This window comes from Tachyglossus aculeatus, chromosome Y4 (assembly GCF_015852505.1).
Source record: "Tachyglossus aculeatus isolate mTacAcu1 chromosome Y4, mTacAcu1.pri, whole genome shotgun sequence".
Lineage (NCBI taxonomy): Eukaryota > Metazoa > Chordata > Mammalia > Monotremata > Tachyglossidae > Tachyglossus > Tachyglossus aculeatus.
In genome coordinates this window covers 7294532-7315914 of record NC_052096.1, presented here as the reverse complement: position 1 = coordinate 7315914, position 21383 = coordinate 7294532, and the positions used below count along the sequence as shown (strand labels likewise).

The 21383-nt window shown below is 57.0% G+C and overlaps 2 protein-coding genes across 3 annotated transcripts; one reads left to right on the top strand and one right to left on the bottom strand.

Moving 5' to 3' along the window:
• Positions 1–223: 223 nt before the first annotated feature.
• Positions 224–17949, top strand: DEDD (death effector domain containing). The gene is made up of 6 exons (XM_038768722.1): positions 224–394; positions 8360–8392; positions 12137–12549; positions 12654–12761; positions 14442–14588; positions 17034–17949. The coding sequence occupies exons 3-6, from the start codon at positions 12210–12212 to the stop codon at positions 17408–17410; spliced, it is 972 nt and encodes a 323-aa protein (XP_038624650.1). The 5' UTR covers positions 224–394; positions 8360–8392; positions 12137–12209; the 3' UTR covers positions 17411–17949.
• NIT1 (nitrilase 1) lies at positions 17878–20890 on the bottom strand. Of its 2 annotated transcripts, XM_038768721.1 has the most exons (7): positions 20822–20890; positions 20517–20594; positions 19013–19273; positions 18811–18914; positions 18582–18715; positions 18365–18490; positions 17878–18275 (listed from the first exon to the last, which is right to left on the bottom strand). In XM_038768721.1, coding segments are annotated over exons 1-7 (999 nt in total). In that variant the 5' UTR covers positions 20824–20890; the 3' UTR covers positions 17878–17981. The 2 variants fall into 2 exon arrangements, with proteins under 2 accessions (XP_038624649.1, XP_038624648.1); XM_038768720.1 differs by lacking the exons at positions 20517–20594; positions 20822–20890 and having other exon boundaries at positions 19013–19578.
• Positions 20891–21383: the final 493 nt, after the last annotated feature.

The following is a 21383-nucleotide window of genomic DNA, read 5'->3' as shown; positions in this document are numbered from 1 at the left end:
GAGGCTCCCCGCCGGCCGTGAGGCCGCCGCCCCCGGCCCGCGCGCCGCCGCCAGGCTGCCCTTCCCCAAGATGGCCGCCCGGGCCCGGCCTCCCCAACGGCGCTGAAGCCCGGGCGGACGCGCGCCTGCGCGGCCGCGGGACCCGGATGCGGCCGCCCCGTCTTCCCTCCCTCCCTCCCTCCCTCCCCCGTCGCCCACAGCTGCCGTCCGCCCTCCGCTCCGCTCCCCTGCCCTGCCCCGTCGGTGAGGCGGGGCCGGACCGGACCGGACCGGATCGGACCGGACGGGACCGGAAGGGACCGGAAGAGGGGCCCGGCCGGATGCTGCTCCGCCCCACGGGGCCGGGACGCCGACTTGATGGACCCAACATGGCGGCGGCGAGCCTGAGCACAGAGTGAGGAGAGGGGAGGGGAGGGGACACCCCGTGTGTGTGGCGGGTGTGTGTGTGTGGTGTGTGTGTGGGGGGGCAGAGGTGAAAGGTCACCGAGGTTGTGTGTGGGGTGTGTGTGTGGGGGGGCAGAGGTGAAAGGTCACCGAGGTTGGGGGGGGGGGCCTCACAGTCTTCATCCCCATTTGACAGATGAGGGAACTGAGGCCCACAGATTAATAATAATAATGATAATGGCATTTGTTAAGCGCTTACTAAGTGCCAAGCACCGTCCTAAGCGCTGGGGAGGTTGCAAGGTGATGAGGCGGTCCCACAGGGGGCTCACAGTCTTCATCCCCATTTGACAGATGAGGGAACTGAGGCCCAGAGAATAATAATAATAATCATGGTGGCATGTATTAAGCGCTTACTATGTGCAAAGCACCGTCCTAAGCGCTGGGGAGGTTACAAGGTGATGAGGTGGCCCCCCGGGGGGGCTCACAGTCTTCATCCCCATTTGACAGATGAGGGAACTGAGGCCCTCAGATTAATAATAATAATGGCATTTGTTAAGCGCTTACTAAGTGCTAAGCGCTGGGGAGGTTACAAGGTGATGAGGTGGTCCCCCAGGGGGGCTCACAGTCCTCATCCTCCTTTGACAGATGAGGGAACTGAGGCCCACAGATTAACAATAATAATAATAATAATAATGGCATTTGTTAAGCGCTTACTAAGTGCCAAGCACCGTCCTAAGCGCTGGGGAGGTTACAAGGTGATGAGGCGGTCCCACAGTCGGCTCACAGTCTTCATCCCCATTTGACAGATGAGGGAACTGAGGCGCTCAGATTAATAATAATAATAATAATAATGGCATTTGTTAAGCGCTTACCAAGTGCCAAGCACCGTTCTAAGCGCTGGGGAGGTTACAAGGTGATGAGGTGGTCCCCCGGGGGGGCTCACAGTCTTCATCCCCATTTGATAGATGAGGGAACTGAGGCCCAGAGAATAATAATAATAATCATGGTGGCATATATTAAGCGCTTACTCTGTATAAAGCACCGTTCTAAGCGCTGGGGAGGTTCCATTTGACATTTACATTTGACAGACGAGGGAACTGAGGCCCGGAGAATAATAATAATGATGGCAGATATTAAGCGCTTACTCTGTGCAAAGCACCGTCCTAAGCGCTGGGGAGGTTACAAGGTGATGAGGTGGTCCCACAGGCGGCTCACAGTCTTCATCCCCATTTGACAGATGAGGGAACTGAGGCCCTCAGATTAATAATAATAATAATGATAATGGCATTTGTTAAGCGCTTATCAAGTGCCAAGCACCGTTCTAAGCGCTGAAGGGGTTACAAGGTGATGGGGGGCTCACAGTCTTCATCCCCATTTGACAGATGAGGGAACTGAGGCCCAGAGAATAATAATAATAATCATGGTGGCATGTATTAAGCGCTTACTACGTGCAAAGCACCGTTCTAAGCGCTGGGGAGGTTACAAGGTGATCAGGTGGTCCCCCAGGGGGGCTCACAGTCTTCATCCCCATTTGACCGATGAGGGAACTGAGGCCCAGAGAATAGTAATAATAATGATAATGGCATTTGTTAAGCGCTGGGGAGGTTACAAGGTGATGAGGTGGACCCCCGGGGGGGCTCACAGTCTTCATCCCCATTTGACAGATGAGGGAACTGAGGCCCAGAGACTAGTAATAATAATGATAATGGCATTTGTTAAGCGCTTACTACGTGCCAAGCACCGTCCTAAGCGCTGGGGAGGTTGCAAGGTGATGAGGCGGTCCCACAGGGGGCTCACAGTCTTCATCCCCATTTGACAGATGAGGGAACTGAGGCCCAGAGAATAATAATAATAATCATGGTGGCATGTATTAAGCGCTTACTATGTGCAAAGCACCGTCCTAAGCGCTGGGGAGGTTACAAGGTGATGAGGTGGTCCCCCGGGGTGCTCACTGTCTTCATCCCCATTTGATAGATGAGGGAACTGAGGCCTAGAGATTAATAATAATAATGGCATTTGTTAAGTGCCAAGCACCGTCCTAAGCGCTGGGGAGGTTACAAGGTGATGAGGTGGACCCCCGGGGGGGCTCACAGTCTTCATCCCCATTTGACAGATGAGGGAACTGAGGCCCAGAGAATAGTGATAATAATGATAATGGTATTTGTTAAGCGCTTACTAAGTGTCAAGCACCGTCCTAAGCGCTGGGGAGGTTACAAGGTGATGAGGTGGCCCCCCGGGGGGGCTCACAGTCTTCATCCCCATTTCACAGATGAGGGAACTGAGGCCCGGAGAATAATAATAATGATGGCAGATATTAAGCGCTTACTCTGTGCAAAGCACCGTTCTATGCGCTGGGGAGGTTACAAGGTGATGAGGCGGTCCCATAGGCGGCTCACAGTCTTCATCTCCATTTGACAGACGAGGGAACTGAGGCCCAGAGATTGATAATAATAATGGCATTTGTTAAGCGCTTACTAAGTGCTAAGCGCTGGGGACGTTACAAGGTGATGAGGCGGTCCCACAGGGGGCTCACAGTCTTCATCCCCATTTGACAGATGAGGGAACTGAGGCCCAGAGAATAGTAATAACAATGGTAATGGCATTTGTTAAGTGCTTATTAAGTGCCAATCACCGTCCTAAGCGCTGGGGAGGTTACATTTGACATTTACATTTGACAGACGAGGGAACTGAGGCCCGGAGAATAATAATAATGATGGCCGATATTAAGCGCTTACTATGTGCAAAGCACCGTTCTAAGCGCTGGGGTGGTTACAAGGTGATGAGGTGGTCCCACAGGCGGCTCACAGTCTTCATCCCCATTTCACAGATGAGGGAACTGAGGCCCAGAGAATAATAATAATAATAATAATGGCATTTGTTAAGCGCTTACTAAGTGCCAAGCACCGTTCTAAGCGCTGGGGAGGTTACAGGATGATCAGGTGGTCCCACAGGGGGCTCACAGTCTCCATCCCCATTTGACAGATCAATCAATCAATTGTATTTATTGAGCGCTTACTGTATACAGAGCACCGTACTAAGCGCTTGGGAAGTACAAGTTGGGAACATAGAGACATGGTCCCTACCCAACAGTGGGCTCACAGTCTAGAAGGGGGAGACAGAGAACAAAACCAAATGTATTAAAATAAAATAAATAGAATAGATATGTACAAGTAAAATAGAGTAATAAATATGTGCAAACATATATACATATATACAGGTGCTGTGGGGAAGGGAAGGAGGTAAGATGCGGGGGATGGAGAAGGGGATGAGGGGGAGAGGAAGGAAGGGGCTCAGTCTGGGAAGGCCTCCTGGAGGAGGTGAGCTCTCAATAGGGCCTTGAAGGGAGGAAGAGAGCGAGCTTGGCGGGTGGGCAGAGGGATTGGGGGCATTCCAGGCCCGGGGGAGGACGTGGGCCGGGGGTCGATGGCGGGACGGGCGAGAACGAGGCCCGGGGAGAAGGTTAGCGGTGGCAGAGGAGCGGAGGGTGCGGGCTGGGCTGGAGAAGGACAGAAGGGAGGGCAGATGAGGGAACTGAGGCCCAGAGATTATTAATAATATTAATAATAATGGCATTTGTTAAGCACTTACTATGAGCAAAGCACCATTCTAAGCGCTGGGGAGGTTACAAGGTGATGAGGTGGTCCCACAGGGGGGCTCACAATCTTCATCTCCGTTTGACAGATGAGGGAACTGAGGCCCAGAGAATAATAATAATAATGATAATGGCATTTGTTAAGCGCTTACTAAGTGCCAAGCACCGTCCTAAGCGCTGGGGAGGTTACAAGGTGATGAGGTGGTCCCACGGGGGGGCTCACAGTCTTCACCCCCGTTTCACAGATGAGGGAACTGAGGCCCAGAGATTAATAATAATGGCATTTGTTAAGCGCTTACTAAATGCCAAGCACTGTCCTAAGCACTGGGGAGGTTACAAGGTGATCAGGTGGTCCCACAGGGGGTCCACAGTCATCATCATCATCATCATCAATCGTATTTATTGAGCGCTTACTATGTGCAGAGCACTGTACTAAGCGCTTGGGAAGTACAAATTGGCAACAAATAGAGACAGTCCCTACCCGACAGTGGGCTCACAGTCTAAAAGGGGGAGACAGAGAACAAAACCAAGCATACTAACAAAATAAAATAAATGGAATAGATACGTACAAATAAAATAAATAAATAAATAGAGTAAAAAATCTGTACAAACATATATACATATATACAGGTGCTGTGGGGAAGGGAAGGAGGTAAGATGAGGGGGATGAGGGGGAGAGGAAGGAAGGGGCTCAGTCTGGGAAGGCCTCCTGGAGGAGGTGAGCTCTCAGCAGGGCCTTGAAGGGAGGAAGAGAGCGAGCGCGGCGGATGGGCAGAGGGATTAGGGGCATTCCAGGCCCAGGGGATGACGTGGGCCGGGGGTCGATGGCGGGACAGGTGAGAGCGAGGTACGGTGAGGAGATCAGCGGTGGAGGAGCGGAGGGTGCGGGCTGGGCAGGAGAAGGAGAGAAGGGAGGGGAGGTAGGAGGGGGCGAGGGGATGGACAGCCTTGAAGCCCAGGGTGAAGAGTTTCTGCCTGATCTTCAGTCTTCATCCCCATTTGACAGATGAGGGAACTGAGGCCCAGAGAATAATAATAATAATGATAATGGCATTTGCTAAGCACTTACTAAGTGCCCAGCACTGTTCTAAGCACTGGGGAGGTTACAAGGTGATCAGGTGGGCCCACAGAGGGCTCACAATCTTCACCCCCATTTGACAGATGAGGGAACTGAGGCCCAGAGAAGTGAAGTGACTTGTCCAATAATAATAGTAATGGCATTTATTAAGCGCTTGCTGTGTGCCAAGCACCGTTCTAAGCGCTGGGGAGGTTACAAGGTGATCAGGTGGTCCCCCCTGGGGCTCCCAGTCTTCATCCCCATTTGACAGAGGAGGGAACTGAGGCCCAGAGAAGTGAAGTGACTTGCCCAGTAATAATATTGATGGTATCTGTTAAGCGCTTACTATGTGCAAAGCACCATTCTAAGCGCTGGGGAGGTTACAAGGTGATCAGGTGGTCCCACTGGGGGCTCACAGTCTTAATCCCCATTTGACAGGTGAGGTAACTGAGGCCCAGAGAAGTGACTCGCCCAAAGTCACCCGGTTGACAATTGGCGGAGCAGGGATTTGAACCCGTGACCTCCGACTCCAAAGCCCGGGTTCTTTCCACTGAGCCACGCTGCTTCTCTAGTAATAATGATGGCATTTATTAAGCGCTTACTGTGTGCAAAGCACCGTTCTAAGCGCTGGGGAGGTTACAAGGTGATCAGGTTGTCCCACGTGGGGCTCACAGCCTTAATCCCCATTTTCCAGATGAGGTCACTGAGGCCCAGAGAAGTGAAGTGACTTGCCCAAAGTCACACAGCTGACAGTTGGCGGAGCCGGGATTTGAACCCATGACCTCTGACTCCAAAGCCCGGGCTCTTTCCACTGAGCCAGGGGTGTGGGGGTAGAGCTCAGCAGCTGTTTGGGGGAGGGGGCTAGGAAGTTTCCCCCCCTGACCCCAGGCCTCCTGTAGGCTTTTCCTGCTCCTGTGGGAGAGACAATATAATAATAATAAATGATAGCATTTATTAAGCACTTACTATGTGCAAAACACTGTTCTAAGCGCTGGGGAGGTTACAAGGTAATCAGGTTGTCCCCCGTGAGGCTCACAGTCTTCATCCCCATTTTACAGTTGAGATCACTGAGGCCCAGAGAATAATAATAATAACAATGATGGTGTTTGTTAAGCGCTTACTATGTGCCAAGCACTGTTCTAAGCGCTGGGGAAGTTACAAGGTGATCAGGTTGTCCCCCGGGGGGCTCACAGTCTTCATCCCCATTTTACAGTTGAGATCACTGAGGCCCGTGGAATAATAATAATAATAATAATAATAATGATGGTGTTTGTTAAGCGCTTACTATGTGCCAAGCACTGTTCTAAGCTCTGGGGGGGAGACAAGGTGATCAGGTTGTCCCAGTTGTGCCAGGTGGGGGGAAGGAGGGAATTGTACTTGTACTTCCCAAGCGCTTAGTCCAGTGCTCTGCACACAGTAAGCGCTCAATAAATACGATTGATGATGATGACGATGATGAGGGAATTGAGGAGGGGGCTGCTGCCGCTGGGGAGAAGCCGGCTGTGGGTTCTCTTTCCCCGCCAGCTGTCAGGGATTCGGCCCCCGGATCCGGGGCCTGTTGGGAGATGGGTCCATTATCATCATCATCATCAATCGTATTTATTGAGCGCTTACTATGTGCAGAGCACTGTACTAAGCGCTTGGGAAGTACAAATTGGCAACATCTAGAGACAGTCCCTACCCAACAGTGGGCTCACAGTCTGAAAGGGGGAGACAGAGAACAAAACCAAACATACTAACAAAATAAAATCAATAGGATAGATATGGACAAGTCAAATAAATAAATAAATAAATAAATAGAGTAGTAAATATGTACAACCATATATACATATATCCAGGTGCTGTGGGGAAGGGAAGGAGGTAAGATGGGGGGATGTAGAGGGGGATGAGGGGGAGAGGAAGGAAGGGGCTCAGTCTGGGAAGGCCTCCTGGAGGAGGTGAGCTCTCAGCAGGGCCTTGAAGGGAGGAAGAGAGCTAGCTTGGCGGATGGGCAGAGGGAGGGCATTCCAGGCCATTATCATCATCAATCGTATTTATTGAGCGCTTACTGTGTGCAGAGCACTGGACTAAGCGCTTACCCAGAAGCCTCTAGGAGGCGGGGGGAGCGCTTCAAGTGAGAGGGGCTTAGCTCTTAGGGAAGGGGCTCTGAGGCTGTGAGGGTCCCGAGTGTGTGTGTCCCCCTTCTAGACTGTGAGCCCACTGTTGGGTAGGGACCATCTCTATATGAGAAGCTGCTGTGGCTCAGTGGAAAGGGCCCGGGCTTTGGAGTCCGAGGTCATGGGTTCAAATCCCGGCTCCACCAGCTGTCAGCTGGGTGACTTTGGGCGAGCCACTTCACTTCTCTGGGCCTCAGTTCCCTCATCTGGAAAATGGGGATTAAACTTGTGAGCCCCCCGTGGGACAACCTGATCACCTTGTGAACCTCCCCAGCGCTTAGAACAGGGCTTTGCACATAGTAAGCGCTTAACAAATACCAACATTATTATTATTATTATTATTATCATTGCCCACATATTATGTTGCTTACTGTGTGCAGAGCACTGTACTAAGCGCTTGGGAAGTACAAGTTGGCAACATATAGAGACAGTCATCATCATCATCGTCAATCGTATTTATTGAGCGTTTACTATGTGCAGAGCACTGTACTAAGTGCTTGGGAAGTACAAATTGGCAACATATAGAGACAGTCATCATCATCATCGTCAATCGTATTTATTGAGCGCTTACTAGGTGCAGAGCACTGTACTAAGCGCTTGGGAAGTACAAATTGGCAACATATAGAGACGGTCCCTACCCAACAGTGGGCTCACAGTCTAAAAGAACCTTCCCCACAGCACCTGTATATATGTATATATGTTTGTACATATTTATTACCCTATTTATTTATTTATTTTACTTGTACATATCTATTCTATTTATTTTATTTTGTTAGTATGTTTGGTTCTGTTGTCCGTCTCCCCCTTCTAGACTGTGAGCCCACTGTTGGGTAGGGACCGCCTCTAGATGTTGCCAATTTGGACTTCCCAAGCACTTAGTCCAGTGCTCTGCCCATAGTAAGCGCTCAATAAATCCGATCGATGATGATGATGTTGCCACCTTGTACTCCCCAAGCGCTCAGTACAGCGCTCTGCGCACGGTAAGCGCTCAGTAAGTACGACCGATTGAGTGTGCGTGTGTCGGGGTCACGTTGTGTGTCGTCTGTGTAGACTACAAGGCGTCTGACCATTGGGTGGGTCGGTGACCCCTTTGGGGGGGGGTGGGAGGGCGGGAACCCGGAGGACCGACGACTCCATTCTTTGTTTTTCCGGTTCAAACGTGGGCACCAGGAGGGGCCGCGGAAAGCCAAGCAGCTGGCAAAGGTGGGTACGGCGCCCAGCCGAGGGGCCAAGGTGGCGGGGGGCGTGTGGCGGCGGGGACGGAGAACGGGCTCAGCCCCAGCGAGACCCCTCCCAAACCCTCCCGCTGCCTGCAGTGGGCTTATCCCCAGTAAGGGGGTTAGGTGGGAGACGGCCCGTGGGTGAGGGGAGGGCCCGGTCACCGCGGACGGTTTCGGCCTCAGGGACCCCGAGGCGAGAGGATGGCCCTCAATCAATCAATCAATCAATCGTATTTACTGAGCGCTTACTGTGTGCAGAGCACTGGACTAAGCGCTTGGGAAGTCCAAGTTGGCAACATCTAGAGACGGTCCCTACCCAACAGTGGGCTCACAGTCTAAGAGGGGGAGACAGATTCTCAATCAATCAATCGATCGATCGTATTTATTGAGCGCTTACAGTGCGCAGAGCACTGGACTAAGCGCTTGGGAAGTCCAAGTTGGCAACATCTAGAGACGGTCCCTACCCAACAGTGGGCTCACAGTCTAAGAGGGGGAGACAGATTCTCAATCGATCGATCATATTTACTGAGCGCTTACTGTGTGCAGAGCACTGGACTACGCGCTTGGGAAGTCCAAGTCGGCAACATATAGAGACAGTCCCTACCCAACAGTGGGCTCACAGTCTAAAAGGGGGAGACAGATTCTCAATCAATCAATCAGTCGATCGATCGTATTTATTGAGCGCTTACTGTGTGCAGAGCACTGGACTAAGCGCTTGGGAAGTCCAAGTTGGCAACATCTAGAGACAGTCCCTACCCAACAGTGGGCTCACAGTCTAAAAGGGGGAGACGGAGAACAAAACCAAACATACTAACAAAATAAAATAAATAGAATAGATATGGACAAGTAAAATAAATAAATAGAGTAATAAATACGTACAAGCATATATCCATATATACAGGTGCTGTGGGGACGGGAAGGAGGTAAGATGGGGGGGATGGAGAGGGGGACGAGGGGAAGAGGAAGGAAGGGGCTCAGTCAGTCAATCGTATTTATTGAGCGCTTACTGTGTGCAGAGCTCTGGACTAAGCGCTTGGGAAGTCCAAGTTGGCAACATATAGAGACGGTCCCTACCCAACAGTGGGCTCACAGTCTAAGAGGGGGAGACAGAGAACAAAACCAAACACACTAACAAAATAAAATAAATAGAATAGATATGGACAAGTCAAATAAATAAATAGAGTAATAAATATGTATAAGCATATATCCATCTATACAGGTGCTGTGGGGAAGGGAAGGAGGTAAGATGGGGGGATGGAGAGGGGGACAAGGGGAAGAGGAAGGAAGGGGCTCAGTCAGTCAATCGTATTTATTGAGCGCTTACTGTGTGCAGAGCTCTGGACTAAGCGCTTGGGAAGTACAAGGCTCAGTCTGGGAAGGCCTCCTGGAGGAGGTGAGCTCTCAGTAGGGAGAGAGCAAGCTTGGCGGATGGGCAGAGGGAGGGCATTCCAGGCCCGGGGGGTTAAGGCTGTGAGCCCTCCGTGGGCCAACCTGATCACCTTGTCACCTCCCCAGTGCTTAGAACAGTGCTTTGCACATAGTAAGCGCTTAGTAAACGCTATCATTATTAGGATGATGACACTGCCCGCCCGCCCTCCCCCGCCCTCCTTCTCGGAGGCGGGACTGAGGCTGGGGCAGGTGGACCCCGCTGGGGACGGTGAGGAGGGGGCTCTGGGCTGGAAGGAATTAATCAATCAATCAATCGTATTTATTGAGCGCTTACTGTGTGCAGAGCACTGGACTAAGCGCTTGGGAAGTACAAGCTGGCAACATATAGAGACGGTCCCTACCCAACAGTGGGCTCACAGGCCAAAAAATCGTGCTGGCCCTGCCACGCCGCCGGCCTGGGGATCCTGGGCCTAGTCGCTGCCCGCTTAATAATAATAATAATAATAATAATGACATTTGTTAAGCACTTCCTATGTGCAAAGCGCTGGGGGGATGCAAGATGATTAGGTTGTCCCACATGGGGCTCCCAATCTTAATCAGGGAAGCAGCGTGGCTCAATGGAAAGAGCCCGGGCTTTGGAGTCAGAGGTCAGGGGTTCAAATCCCGGCTCCGCCAATTGTCAGCTGGGTGACTTTGGGCAAGCCACTTCACTTCTCTGGGCCTCAGTGACCTCATCTGGAAAATGGGGATTAAGCCTGTGAGCCCCCCGTGGGACAACCTGATCACCTTGTTCATTCATTCATCCGTCCATTCCTTCCTTCATTCATTCATTCCTTCCTTCCCCCCTCTAGGCTGTGAGCCCGCTGTTGGGTAGGGACCGTCTCTATGTGTTGCCAACTTGTACTTCCCAAGCGCTCAGTCCAGTGCTCTGCACACAGTAAGCGCTCAATAAGTACGATTGAATGAATGAATGAATGAATGTAACCTCCCCAGTGCCTAGAACAGTGCTTTGCACGTAGTAAGCGCTTAATAAATGCCATCATGAATTCCCACTTTACAGATGAGGTCACTGAGGCACAGAGAAGGGAAGTCACCCAGCTGACAAGCGTCGGGGCAGGGATTAGAACCCATGACCTCTGACTCCCAAGCCCGGGCTCTTTCCACTGAGCCACACTGCTTTATTGGAGGGGCCTGCCCACATGAGCCCACTGTTGGGTAGGGACTGTCTCTATATGTTGCCAATCTGTACTTCCCAAGCGCTTAGTACAGTGCTCTGCACACAGGAAGCGCTCAATAAATACGATTGATGATGATGGAAACCGGGACGGGGGAAGCGGAACCAGGCTGGACCACGGGGCCTCGGCTTCCCTTCCCCGCTGGGAAGTTGAGCAGTGTGGCCTGGGGGACCGAGTCCGGGCTCGGGAGTCAGAAGGGCCTGGGTTCTAATCCCGGCTCCACCCCTTGTCCGGCGGGTGACCCTGGGCAGGTCGCCTCGTCTCCTCTGGGCCTCAGTTCCCCCATCTGTAAAAGGGGGATGAAGAGCGGGAGCCGCACGTGGGGCAGGGACTGGGTCCCACCCGATGAACTCGGATCTATCCCGGCGCTTCGGACGGTGCCCGGCGCCTAGTGAGCGCTTAACAAATCATCATCAGTCGTGTTTATTGAGCGCTTACTATGTGCAGAGCACTGGACTAAACAAATGCCATTAAACAACAGCAAAGGCCAACACCGCGGCCCCAAAGCCTGGGGGGACGGGGGGGACAGGGGGGCCAAACAGCAGGCCGGGGGGTGAGGCGAGCTGTCACTCTCCCCCGCTCTGGCGAGGGGCAGCGGGCCCGGGCGTCGGTCCCGCCGTCGACCCCCGGCCCACGTCCTCCCCCGGGCCTCAGGGTGCCCCCAATCCCTCTGCCCCTCCGCCAAGCTCGCTCTCTTCCTCCCTTCAAGGCCCTGCTGAGCGCTCACCTCCTCCAGGAGGCCTTCCCAGACTGAGCCCCTTCCCTCCTCTCCCCCTCGTCCCCCTCTCCATCCCCCCATCTTACCTCCTTCCCTTCCCCACAGCACCTGTGTATATGTATATATGGTTGTACATATTTATTACTCTATTTATTTTACTTGTCCATTTCTATCCTATTTATTTTATTTTGTTGGTATGTTTGGTTCTGTTCTCTGTCCCCCCCTTTTAGACTGTGAGCCCACCGTTGGGTAGGGACTGTCTCTACGTGTTGCCAATTTGTACTTCCCAAGCGCTTAGTCCAGTGCTCTGCACATAGTAAGCGCTCAATAAATACGATTGATTGATTGATTGATTGGCGGGGGACCGACGCCTCCATCCCCGCAGCCCACCGGAGCCGACGGGGACCGAGCGCGGGAGCCCCCCGGCCTGACCCGGCTCCGGCCCCGACCCGGCGGGGATGGCGACGGCGGCGGCGGCCGGGCGCAAGCGGCGGGCCGGGCAGGCGTGGCCGGAGGAGCAGGGCGAGCGGGAGCACGGGCTGTACAGCCTGCACCGCATGTTCGACATCGTGGGCGCCCACCTGACCCACCGCGACGTGCGCGTCCTGTCCTTCCTCTTCGTCGACGTCATCGACGACCACGAGCGCGGCCTGATCCGCAGCGGCCGGGACTTCCTGCTGGCGCTGGAGCGCCAGGGCCGCTGCGACGAGACCAACTTCCGCCAGGTCCTGCAGCTGCTGCGCATCATCACGCGCCACGACCTGCTGCCCTACGTCACCCTCAGGAGGCGGCGGGCAGGTAACCGGGGGGCGGTGGGGGGCCGGGGGTCCGCGGCCCGCGGCGGCGGTGGGGCGGGACGGACCGGTGCCGCATCGCGCCCCCCCCCTTCCTCCTCCCCGCAGTGTGCCCTGACCTCGTGGACAAGTACTTAGAGGAGACGTCCATCCGCTACGTCACCCCCCGGGCCCAGAGCAGCCCGGAGCCCGGGCCCCCCCAGCCCCCCAAATCAGGTGAGCCCACCCTTAATCGTAATAATCGTGATGGTACTCGTTAAGCGCCTGCTCTGTGCCAAGCGCTGGGGTAGATGTGAGGTGATGGGGTTGTCCCCCGTGGGGCTCCCAGTCTTCGTCCTCATTTTGCAGATGAGGTCACTGAATAATGATGGTACTCGTTAAGCGCCTACTCTGTGCCAAGCGCTGGGGTAGATGCAGGGTGATCGGGTTGTCCCCCGTGGGGCTCCCAGTCTTCGTCCCCATTTTGCAGATGAGGTCACTGAGGCCCAGAGAAGCTGTGACTTGCCCAAGGTCACGCAGCTGGCAAGTGGCAGAGCTGGGATCTGAACCCACCATCTCTGGCTCCCAGTCTTCACCCCCATTGTGCAGATGAGGTCACTGAGGCCCAGAGAAGCTGCGACTTGGCCAGAGTCATGCCGCTGGCAAGTGGCAGAGCTGGGATCTGAACCCACGATCTCTGGCTCCCAGTCTTCACCCCCATTGTGCAGATGAGGTCACTGAGGCGCAGAGAAGCTGTGACTTGCCCAGGGTCACGCAGCTGGCGAGTGGCAGAGCTGGGATCTGAACCCACGATCTCTGGCTCCCAGTCTTCACCCCCATTGTGCAGAGGAGGTCACTGAGGCCCAGAGAAGCTGTGACTTGCCCAGGGTCACGCAGCTGGCGAGTGGCAGAGCTGGGATTTGAATAATAATAATAATAATGGCATTTATTAAGCACTTACTATGTGCAAAGCACTGTTCTAAGCGCTGGGGAGGTTAGAAGGTTGCCCCATGTGGGGCTCACAGTCTTAATCCCCATTTTGCAGATGAGGTAACTGAGGCCCAGAGAAGTGAAGTGACTTGCCCAAAGTCACACAGCTGACAGTTGGCGGAGCCGGGATTTGAACCCCTGACCTCTGACTCCAAACCCCGGGCTCTTTCCACTGAGCCACGCTGCTTCCCCTGTAAATGAACCCACGATCTCTGGCTCCCAGTCTTCATCCCCATTGTGCAGATGAGGTCACTGAGGCCCAGAGAAGCTGTGACTTGCCCAAAGTCATGCAGCTGGCAAGTGGCAGAGCCGGGATCTGAACCCACAATCTCTGGCGCCCAGTCTTCACCCCCATTGTGCAGATGAGGTCACTGAGGCCCAGAGAAGCTGTGACTTGCCCAAGGTCACGCAGCTGGCAAGTGGCAGAGCTGGGATCTGAACCCACCATCTCTGGCTCCCAGTCTTCACCCCCATTGTGCAGATGAGGCCACTGAGGCCCAGAGAAGCTGTGACTTGCCCAAGGTCACGCAGCTGGCAAGTGGCAGAGCTGGGATCTGAACCCACCATCTCTGGCTCCCAGTCTTCACCCCCATTGTGCAGAGGAGGTCCCTGAGGCCCAGAGAAGCTGTGACTTGCCCAGAGTCACGCGGCAGAGCTGGGCTCTGAACCCACGATCTCTGGCGCCCAGTCTTCACCCCCATTTTGCAGATGAGGTCACTGAGGCCCAGAGAAGCCGTGACTTGCCCAAAGTCACGCAGCTGGCGAGTGGCAGAGCCGGGATCTGAACCCACGATCTCCGACTTCAAAGCCCGCGCTCTTTCCCCCGGGCCACGAGCGGACCCCCGCGACGGGGCCGCTCCCTCCCGGCCTGACGGTCCCCCCTCTCCGTCTCTGTCCGCCCCCTCTCCCCCCCCCCCGCCCCGCCAGTGCCTCCCCACTACCCCGTGGTCTGCTGCTCCCCCACGGGCCCCCAGATGTGCGCCAAGCGGCCGGCCCGGGCCAGAGCCGCCCTCGGGAGCCAGCGGCGACGCCGGAAGGCTGTGACCCCCGACCCCAAGGAGAAGCAGACGTGCGGTGAGAGAGAGGGCTGGGGCGGGGACCCCTAACTCCCCTCCATCCCCCGGCCGGAGAGGCGGCTCCGTCCCCGCGAGGCGCTCAGTACGTCCTCTTGAGCGACTGTATTAGAGGGACCCGTCTGAGGTCCCCGGCAGCAAGGTCAGTCCCCGCCCGGCCCCATCAGGGCGGCCCGCCATCCCTAGAAATCGGACTGCGGGCGTGGCGGGGCAGAGGGCAGAGTCCCCATCTCTCTCACCTGCCTCCTCCCTGAACGACGGGGTGCGGCTGAATAGCATCAATCATACTGATGAATAGCAATCCCCTGCCTCTTCCCCGCTTTCTAGACGTCGGGTCTCGTCATCATCATCAATCGTATTTATTCATCATCATCATCATCATCAATCGTATTTATTGAGCGCTATGTGCAGAGCACTGGACTCCTCCAGGAGGCCTTCCCAGCCTGAGCCCCTTCCTTCCTCTCCCCCTCGTCCCCCTCTCCATCCCCCCCATCTTACCTCCTTCCCTTCCCCACAGCACCTGTATATATGGATGTACATATTTATTACTCTATTTATTTTGCTTGTACATTTCTATCCTATTTATTTTATTTTGTTGGTATGATTCGTTTTGTTCTCTGTCTCCCCCTTTTAGACTGTGAGCCCACTGTTGGGTAGGGACTGTCTCTATGTGTTGCCAATTTGTACTTCCCAAGCGCTTAGTACAGTGCTCTGCACATAGTAAGCACTCAATAAATCATCATCATCAATCGTATTTATTGAGCGCTTACTATGAGTTGTTATTGAGGAATTGTTATTGAGGAATAAATACGATTGATTGATTGATTGATTGATTGGACTAAGCGCTTGGGAAGTACAAATTGGCAACAGATAGAGACAGTCCCTACCCAACAGTGGGCTCACAGTCTAAAAGGGGGAGACAGAGAACAAAACCAAACATACTAACAAAATAAAATAAATAGAATAGATATGTACAAATAAATTAAATAAATAGAGTAAAAAAATATGTACAAACATATATACAGGAAACACTGTTCTAAGCGCTGGGGGATACAAGGTGATGAGGTTGTCCCACGTAGGGCTCACAGTTTTAATCCCCATTTTACAGACGAGGGAACTGAGGCCCAGAGAAGTGGCTTGCCCAGGGTCACACAGCTGACAAGTGGCAGAGCTGGGATTCGAACCCATGACCTCTGACTCCCAAGCCCGGGCTCTTTCCACTGGGCCACGCTGCTTCTCTATGCCAAGCTCAAAAGGGGTATGCTTGTACATATTTATTACTCTATTTTACTTGTACAAATCTATTCTATTTCTTTTATTTTGTTAGTACGTTTGGTTCTGTTCTCCATCTCCCCCTTTGAGACCGTGAGCCCACTGGTGGGTACGGACCGTCTCTAGATGTTGCCAACTTGGACTTCCCAAGCGCTTAGTCCAGTGCTCTGCACACAGTAAGCGCTCAATAAATACGATTGATTGATTTGTACATATTTATTACTCTATTTTACTTGTCCATATCTATTCTATTTGTTTTATTTTGTTAGTATGTTTGGTTCTGTTCTCTGTCTCCCCCTTTGAGACTGTGAGCCCGCCGGTGGGTAGGGACCGTCTCTAGATGTTGCCAACTTGGACTTCCCAAGCGCTTAGTCCAGTGCTGTGCACACAGTAAGCGCTCAATAAATACGATTGATTGATTGATTTGTACACATTTATTACTCTATTTTACTTGTCCGTATCTATTCTATTTGTTTTATTTTGTTAGTACGTTTGGTTCTGTTCTCTGTCTCCCCCTTTGAGACTGTGAGCCCACTGGTGGGTAGGGACCGTCTCTAGATGTTGCCAACTTGGACTTCCCAAGCGCTTAGTCCGGTGCTCTCAGTAAGCGCTCAATAAATACGATTGCTGATGATGATGATGGGGGTGGCCGAATCCCGACGCCCGGCCCCCGGCTCTCTCTCCCCTCCTCCTCCCCCCAAGACGTCAGGTCACGGGTGCGGGCCGAGCGGAGATCCCGTAGCTCTTCCCCACCTTCTAGACGTCAGGCTGCGGGCGTGACTGAGTAGTGGCCACCGGGCCGCCCCGTCCCCATGAGACCTCAGGCTGCGGGCACAGGGCGAGCAGAGATCCCCGTCTCTATACGTTGCCAACTTGTCCTTCCCAAGCGCTTAGTACAGTGCTCTGCACACAGCGAGCGCTCAATAAATGCGATTGGTGACGACGACGACGATCCCAAGGGCGAGAAGAGATCCCCGTCTCTATACGTTGCCAACTTGTCCTTCCCAAGCGCTTAGTACAGTGCTCTGCACACAGCGAGCGCTCAATAAATGCGATTGATGATGACGATCCCACGACCCTTCCCCACCGGCTCGGCCGCGGGCCGACGTCCGATCCCCTTCCCCGCCGCGCGGGCCGAGTTCGAATCCCCCGGGCCCCCTCCCTGTCTCCGCAGACATCAGGCTGCGGGTGCGGGCCGAGTACTGCCAGCACGAGTCGGCGCTGCAGGGCAACGTCTTCTCCAACAAGCAGGAGCCCCTGGAGCGCCAGTTCGAGCGCTTCAACCAGGCCAACACCATCCTCAAGTCGCGGGACCTCGGCTCCATCATCTGCGACATCAAGTTCTCAGAGCTCACCTACCTCGACGCCTTCTGGCGCGACTACATCAACGGCTCGCTGCTGGAGGCCCTCAAGGGGGTCTTCATCACGGACTCGCTGAAGCAGGCCGTGGGCCACGAGGCCATCAAGCTGCTGGTCAACGTGGACGAGGAGGACTACGAGCTGGGCCGCCAGAAACTGCTGAGGAACTTGATGCTGCAGGCGCTGCCCTGACCCGCCGGCCCGGCGCCCGCACACTGTGCCGGCGGGGGGCTGCCGCGGCCCCCGCTCGGATTTCCGTTTTTCGTTCCGGTTTTTTGGGTTTTTTTTTCGGTGAAAAGGGGAGGAAGCCGACGGCCCCTCCCGCCCCGGGGAGCGCCTCCGGTCCGTCTCTCCCGGGACGGCGGCCGGATGGGGACCGGTCGCGGGGAAGGGGCCGGCGGGGGCTGCCGACGACGGTTCCCGGGGGGCCAGCGGACCCTGGACCGGGGTGCTGAGGTGGCCGCTTAATCCCTCCACGTAGGGGGGGGAGTTCAGGAAGGAGAGAAGGAAAGGGGGCCGGGGCGGGCAGTCCGAGCCCTCCCCCGGCCGGTCCGGCGGTCCCGGCCTCTCCCCGGCCCCGGAAGGAGGAGACACCCAGCCGCCGCCGCCGCCACTCCGGACTCTGTATTTTTCACAGCGGGGCGCCCCGTCCCCCCAACAACTCCGCCCGCGCCCCTCCACCCCCGAGCCCCGTGTAGCTTCGGTTTTTCTCGAAATAAAGAGCGACTGCATCCGGGTCCCGACTGGCTCCGGCGGGGGCGGATCAGAGGGCCGGGTCGCCGGCCAGGCGGCCGCCCAGGGCCCGGCCCGGGTGGCCGTAGAGGTCGGGCCGGCGGTGCCGGAAGACGGGGATCTGGCGGCGGACGTGGCGCAGGTGGTCCAGGTCGACGGGCGCCAGGAGGAGGCCGGGCCCCTCGGGCCCCCGGGCCACCACGGTCCCCCAGGGGTCCACCACCAGGCTGTGGCCGTAGCTGCTGCGCCGGCCGTGGTGCCGCCCGCACTGGGCCGCCGCCACCACGTAGCACTGCGTCTCGATGGCCCGGGCCCGGAGCAGGACCTGCACGGGGCGGCGGGGCGGGGGGGACGCGCCGTGAGCCCGGACCGCCGAGGGGACCGGGACGGGGGGCGAGGGCGAGGGGGGCTCACCTCCCAGTGGGCCGGGCCCGTGATGCAGCCGAAGGCCGAGGGGAAGGTGAGGATCTCGGCTCCCGCCTGCGCCAGCGCCAAGGAGAGCTCCGGGAAGCGCAGGTCGTAGCAGATGGCTAGGCCCAGCTGGGCGGGCGGGAGGGCCGGGGACGGCGGTGAGGAGGGGGCCCGGGGGGCGGGCCGCCATCCCGCCCGCCGGCCCCCCGGACGCCCTCACCTTGCCCACGGGCGTGCTGACGGGGGCGGCCAGCGCCGGGCCGGGCAGCGTGTGGCCGCTCTCCCGCATGGGCCCCTGCCCCGGCAGCTCCACGTCGCACAGGTGAGTCTTCCTGTACGTGGCCACCACGCTGCCTGGCGAGGGGAGGTGGGGGTTGGCACGGGGTGGGGGGCGAGGCGGGGGACGGGGGGCGGCTGGGGTTTCGGGAAGCGGGGGGCCGGGGCGTCACCGTGGCTGTCCAGCAGCACGTGGCAGTTGTAGATCCGCGGGGTGGTCTCCCAGTCCGGTCCGCGCTCGTGGAATCCGCCCAGGGACAGCCAGACGCCGCACTCCCTGGGGGGACGGGGGGAGACGGCCCCCCCTGGGAGGTGGGCACCGCGGCGGGGGGCGGCCCCCCTCCCCGCGGAGGCCCGCCCCCCGCCCCGCGCTACCTGGCCAGCCGGCTGTAGCGGCCCACGAGGTCCCCGGCCAGCGGCTCGGCCAGCCGCAGCGTCTCGGCGGGGTCGCGGGCGATGAAGTCGAAGGCCTCGGGCAGGCAGGCCAGCACGGCGCCGCCCGCCGCCGCCTCCCGCACCAGCCCGGCGCAGCCCGCGAAGCTCTGCTCCTTGTCCGGCGTCGAGGTGACCTGGCACACGGCCACCAGCGGAGGCCCGGGGCCCGGCGGCGGCCGCGGCGACGACATGGCCGGCGACCTGGAGGCGGGAAAGTCGAGGGCGGGCGGGGGGGAGACGGGCTCGGGGTCGCCCCCGTCCCACCGAGTCTCTACCCCGGGACGGGTCCCCGCTGCCCGTAGCCCAGGGGGCCTCCCCCAACGGCCCCCGCACCCCATCTTGGCTCAGTGGCGAAGGGCCCGGGCTTTGGAGTCCAAGGTCATGCCAACTTGTACTTCCCAAGCGCTTAGTCCGGTGCTCTGCGCACAGTAAGCGCTCGATAGACACGATTGATGATGACGATGATTTCCGCCAACTGCCACCCGTGTGACTTTGCGCGAGTCACTTCACTTCCATTCATTCAACCGTATTTATCGAGCGCTTGCTGTGTGCAGAGCACTGGACTAAGCGCTTGGGAAGTGCAAGTTCTCCCAACCTCAGTTCGCTCATCTGGAAAATGGGGATGAATAATAATAATGATGGCACTCGTTAAGCGCTTACTATGGGCAAAGCACTGTTCTTAAGCGCTGGGGAGGATACAAGGTGATCAGGTTGTCCCACGGGGGGCCCCCAGTCTTCATCCCCATTTTGCAGATGAGGTCACTGGGGCCCGGAGAAGGGAAGTGACTCGCCCAAGGTCACACGGCTAATTGGCGAAGCCGGGACTTGAACCCACGACCTCCGACTCCCAAGCCCGTGCTCTTTCCCCGAGCCCCCGGAGAAGCAGCGTGGCTCAGTGGAAAGAGCCCAGGCTTCGGAGTCGGAGGCCGTGGGTTCAAATCCCGGCTCCCCCCTTTGTCAGCTGGGTGACCGGGCGAGTCACTTCACTTCCATGGGCCTCAGTTCCCTCATCTGTAAAATGGGGATGAAGACTGTGAGCCCCCCCCCCGTGGGACCACCCGATCACCTTGTAACCTCCCCAATCAATCAATCGTATTCCTTGAGCGCTTCCTGTGTGCAGAGCACTGGACTGAGCGCTTGGGAAGGCCAAGATGGCAACACATAGAGACTGTCCCTACCCAACAGCGGGCTCACGGTCTAGAAGACGGTGCTTCGCACATAGTAAGCGCTTACTCCATGCTCTCATTATTAGACTGTGAGCCCGCTGTTGGGTAGGGACTGTCTCTAGATGGTGCCAACTTGGACTTCCCAAGCGCTTAGTCCAGTGCTCTGCACATAGTAAGCGCTCAATCAATACGATTGATGATGACTGTTGTGACCTTGTAACCTCCCCAGCGCCCAGAACGGCCGTCGGTGTGGTTCTTCTTCTTCTCCTGATTGTTACCTAGGCAGGGCCGCCCGGCTTGGGGATGGGGGCAGCAGGCGGGCGAGGAGCTGGGGGGTCCGGCGGGCGGGGCCCAGCCTGGGGAAAAGGCCGGATCAGGGGGGTCCTGCCCGGGGACCCCCTAAAAGACAGACACACAGACAGACCCCCTCTCTCCCTCCCTCCCTCCCTCCCTCCCCAGCTGTGCCCCCCTCTCCCCCGGCCTCCCTCCCTCCCTCCCTCCGTCGGTCGGTGGGTCCGACGATGCCCCCTGCCCTCCCACCACGTGACGGGGGGCGGGGCGGGGCTGGGCTGGGCCCCCCTACATAGAGCCTGGGTCCGCGTTTGGGCAGGCGGGCAGCGGCCGGAAGGGCTCCTGCCCGCAACCAAGATGGCGGGCACCCCGCCGGAAGTGACGTCCAGAGGCGGGCGTTGGGCCGGAAGGGAGGGGAGGGAGGCGTCCGAGGGTGCCCTCTGCCCCCTCCACCGCGTGACGGGGGTCGGGGGGCGGGGAGGGGCCCCCTACGTGGAGGCTGGGTCCGCGTTTGGGCGGGCGGGAAGGGCGCCTGCCCGCAACCAAGATGGCGGGCACCCCGCCGGAAGTGACGTCCGAGAGGCGGGCGTTGGGAGGGGAGGGCGATGTCCGATGGTGCCCTCTGCCCCTCCACCACGTGACGGGGGGGCGGGGAGGAGCCCCCTACATGGAGCCTGGGTCCGCGTTTGGGCGGGCGGGAAGGGCGCCTGCCCGCAACCAAGATGGCGGACACCCCGCCGGAAGTGACGTCCGAGAGGCGGGCGTTGGGCCGGAAGGGAGGTGTCCGATGCCCTCTGCCCCTCCACCACGTGACGGGAGGCGGGGAGGGGCCCCCTACATGGAGCTTGGGTCCG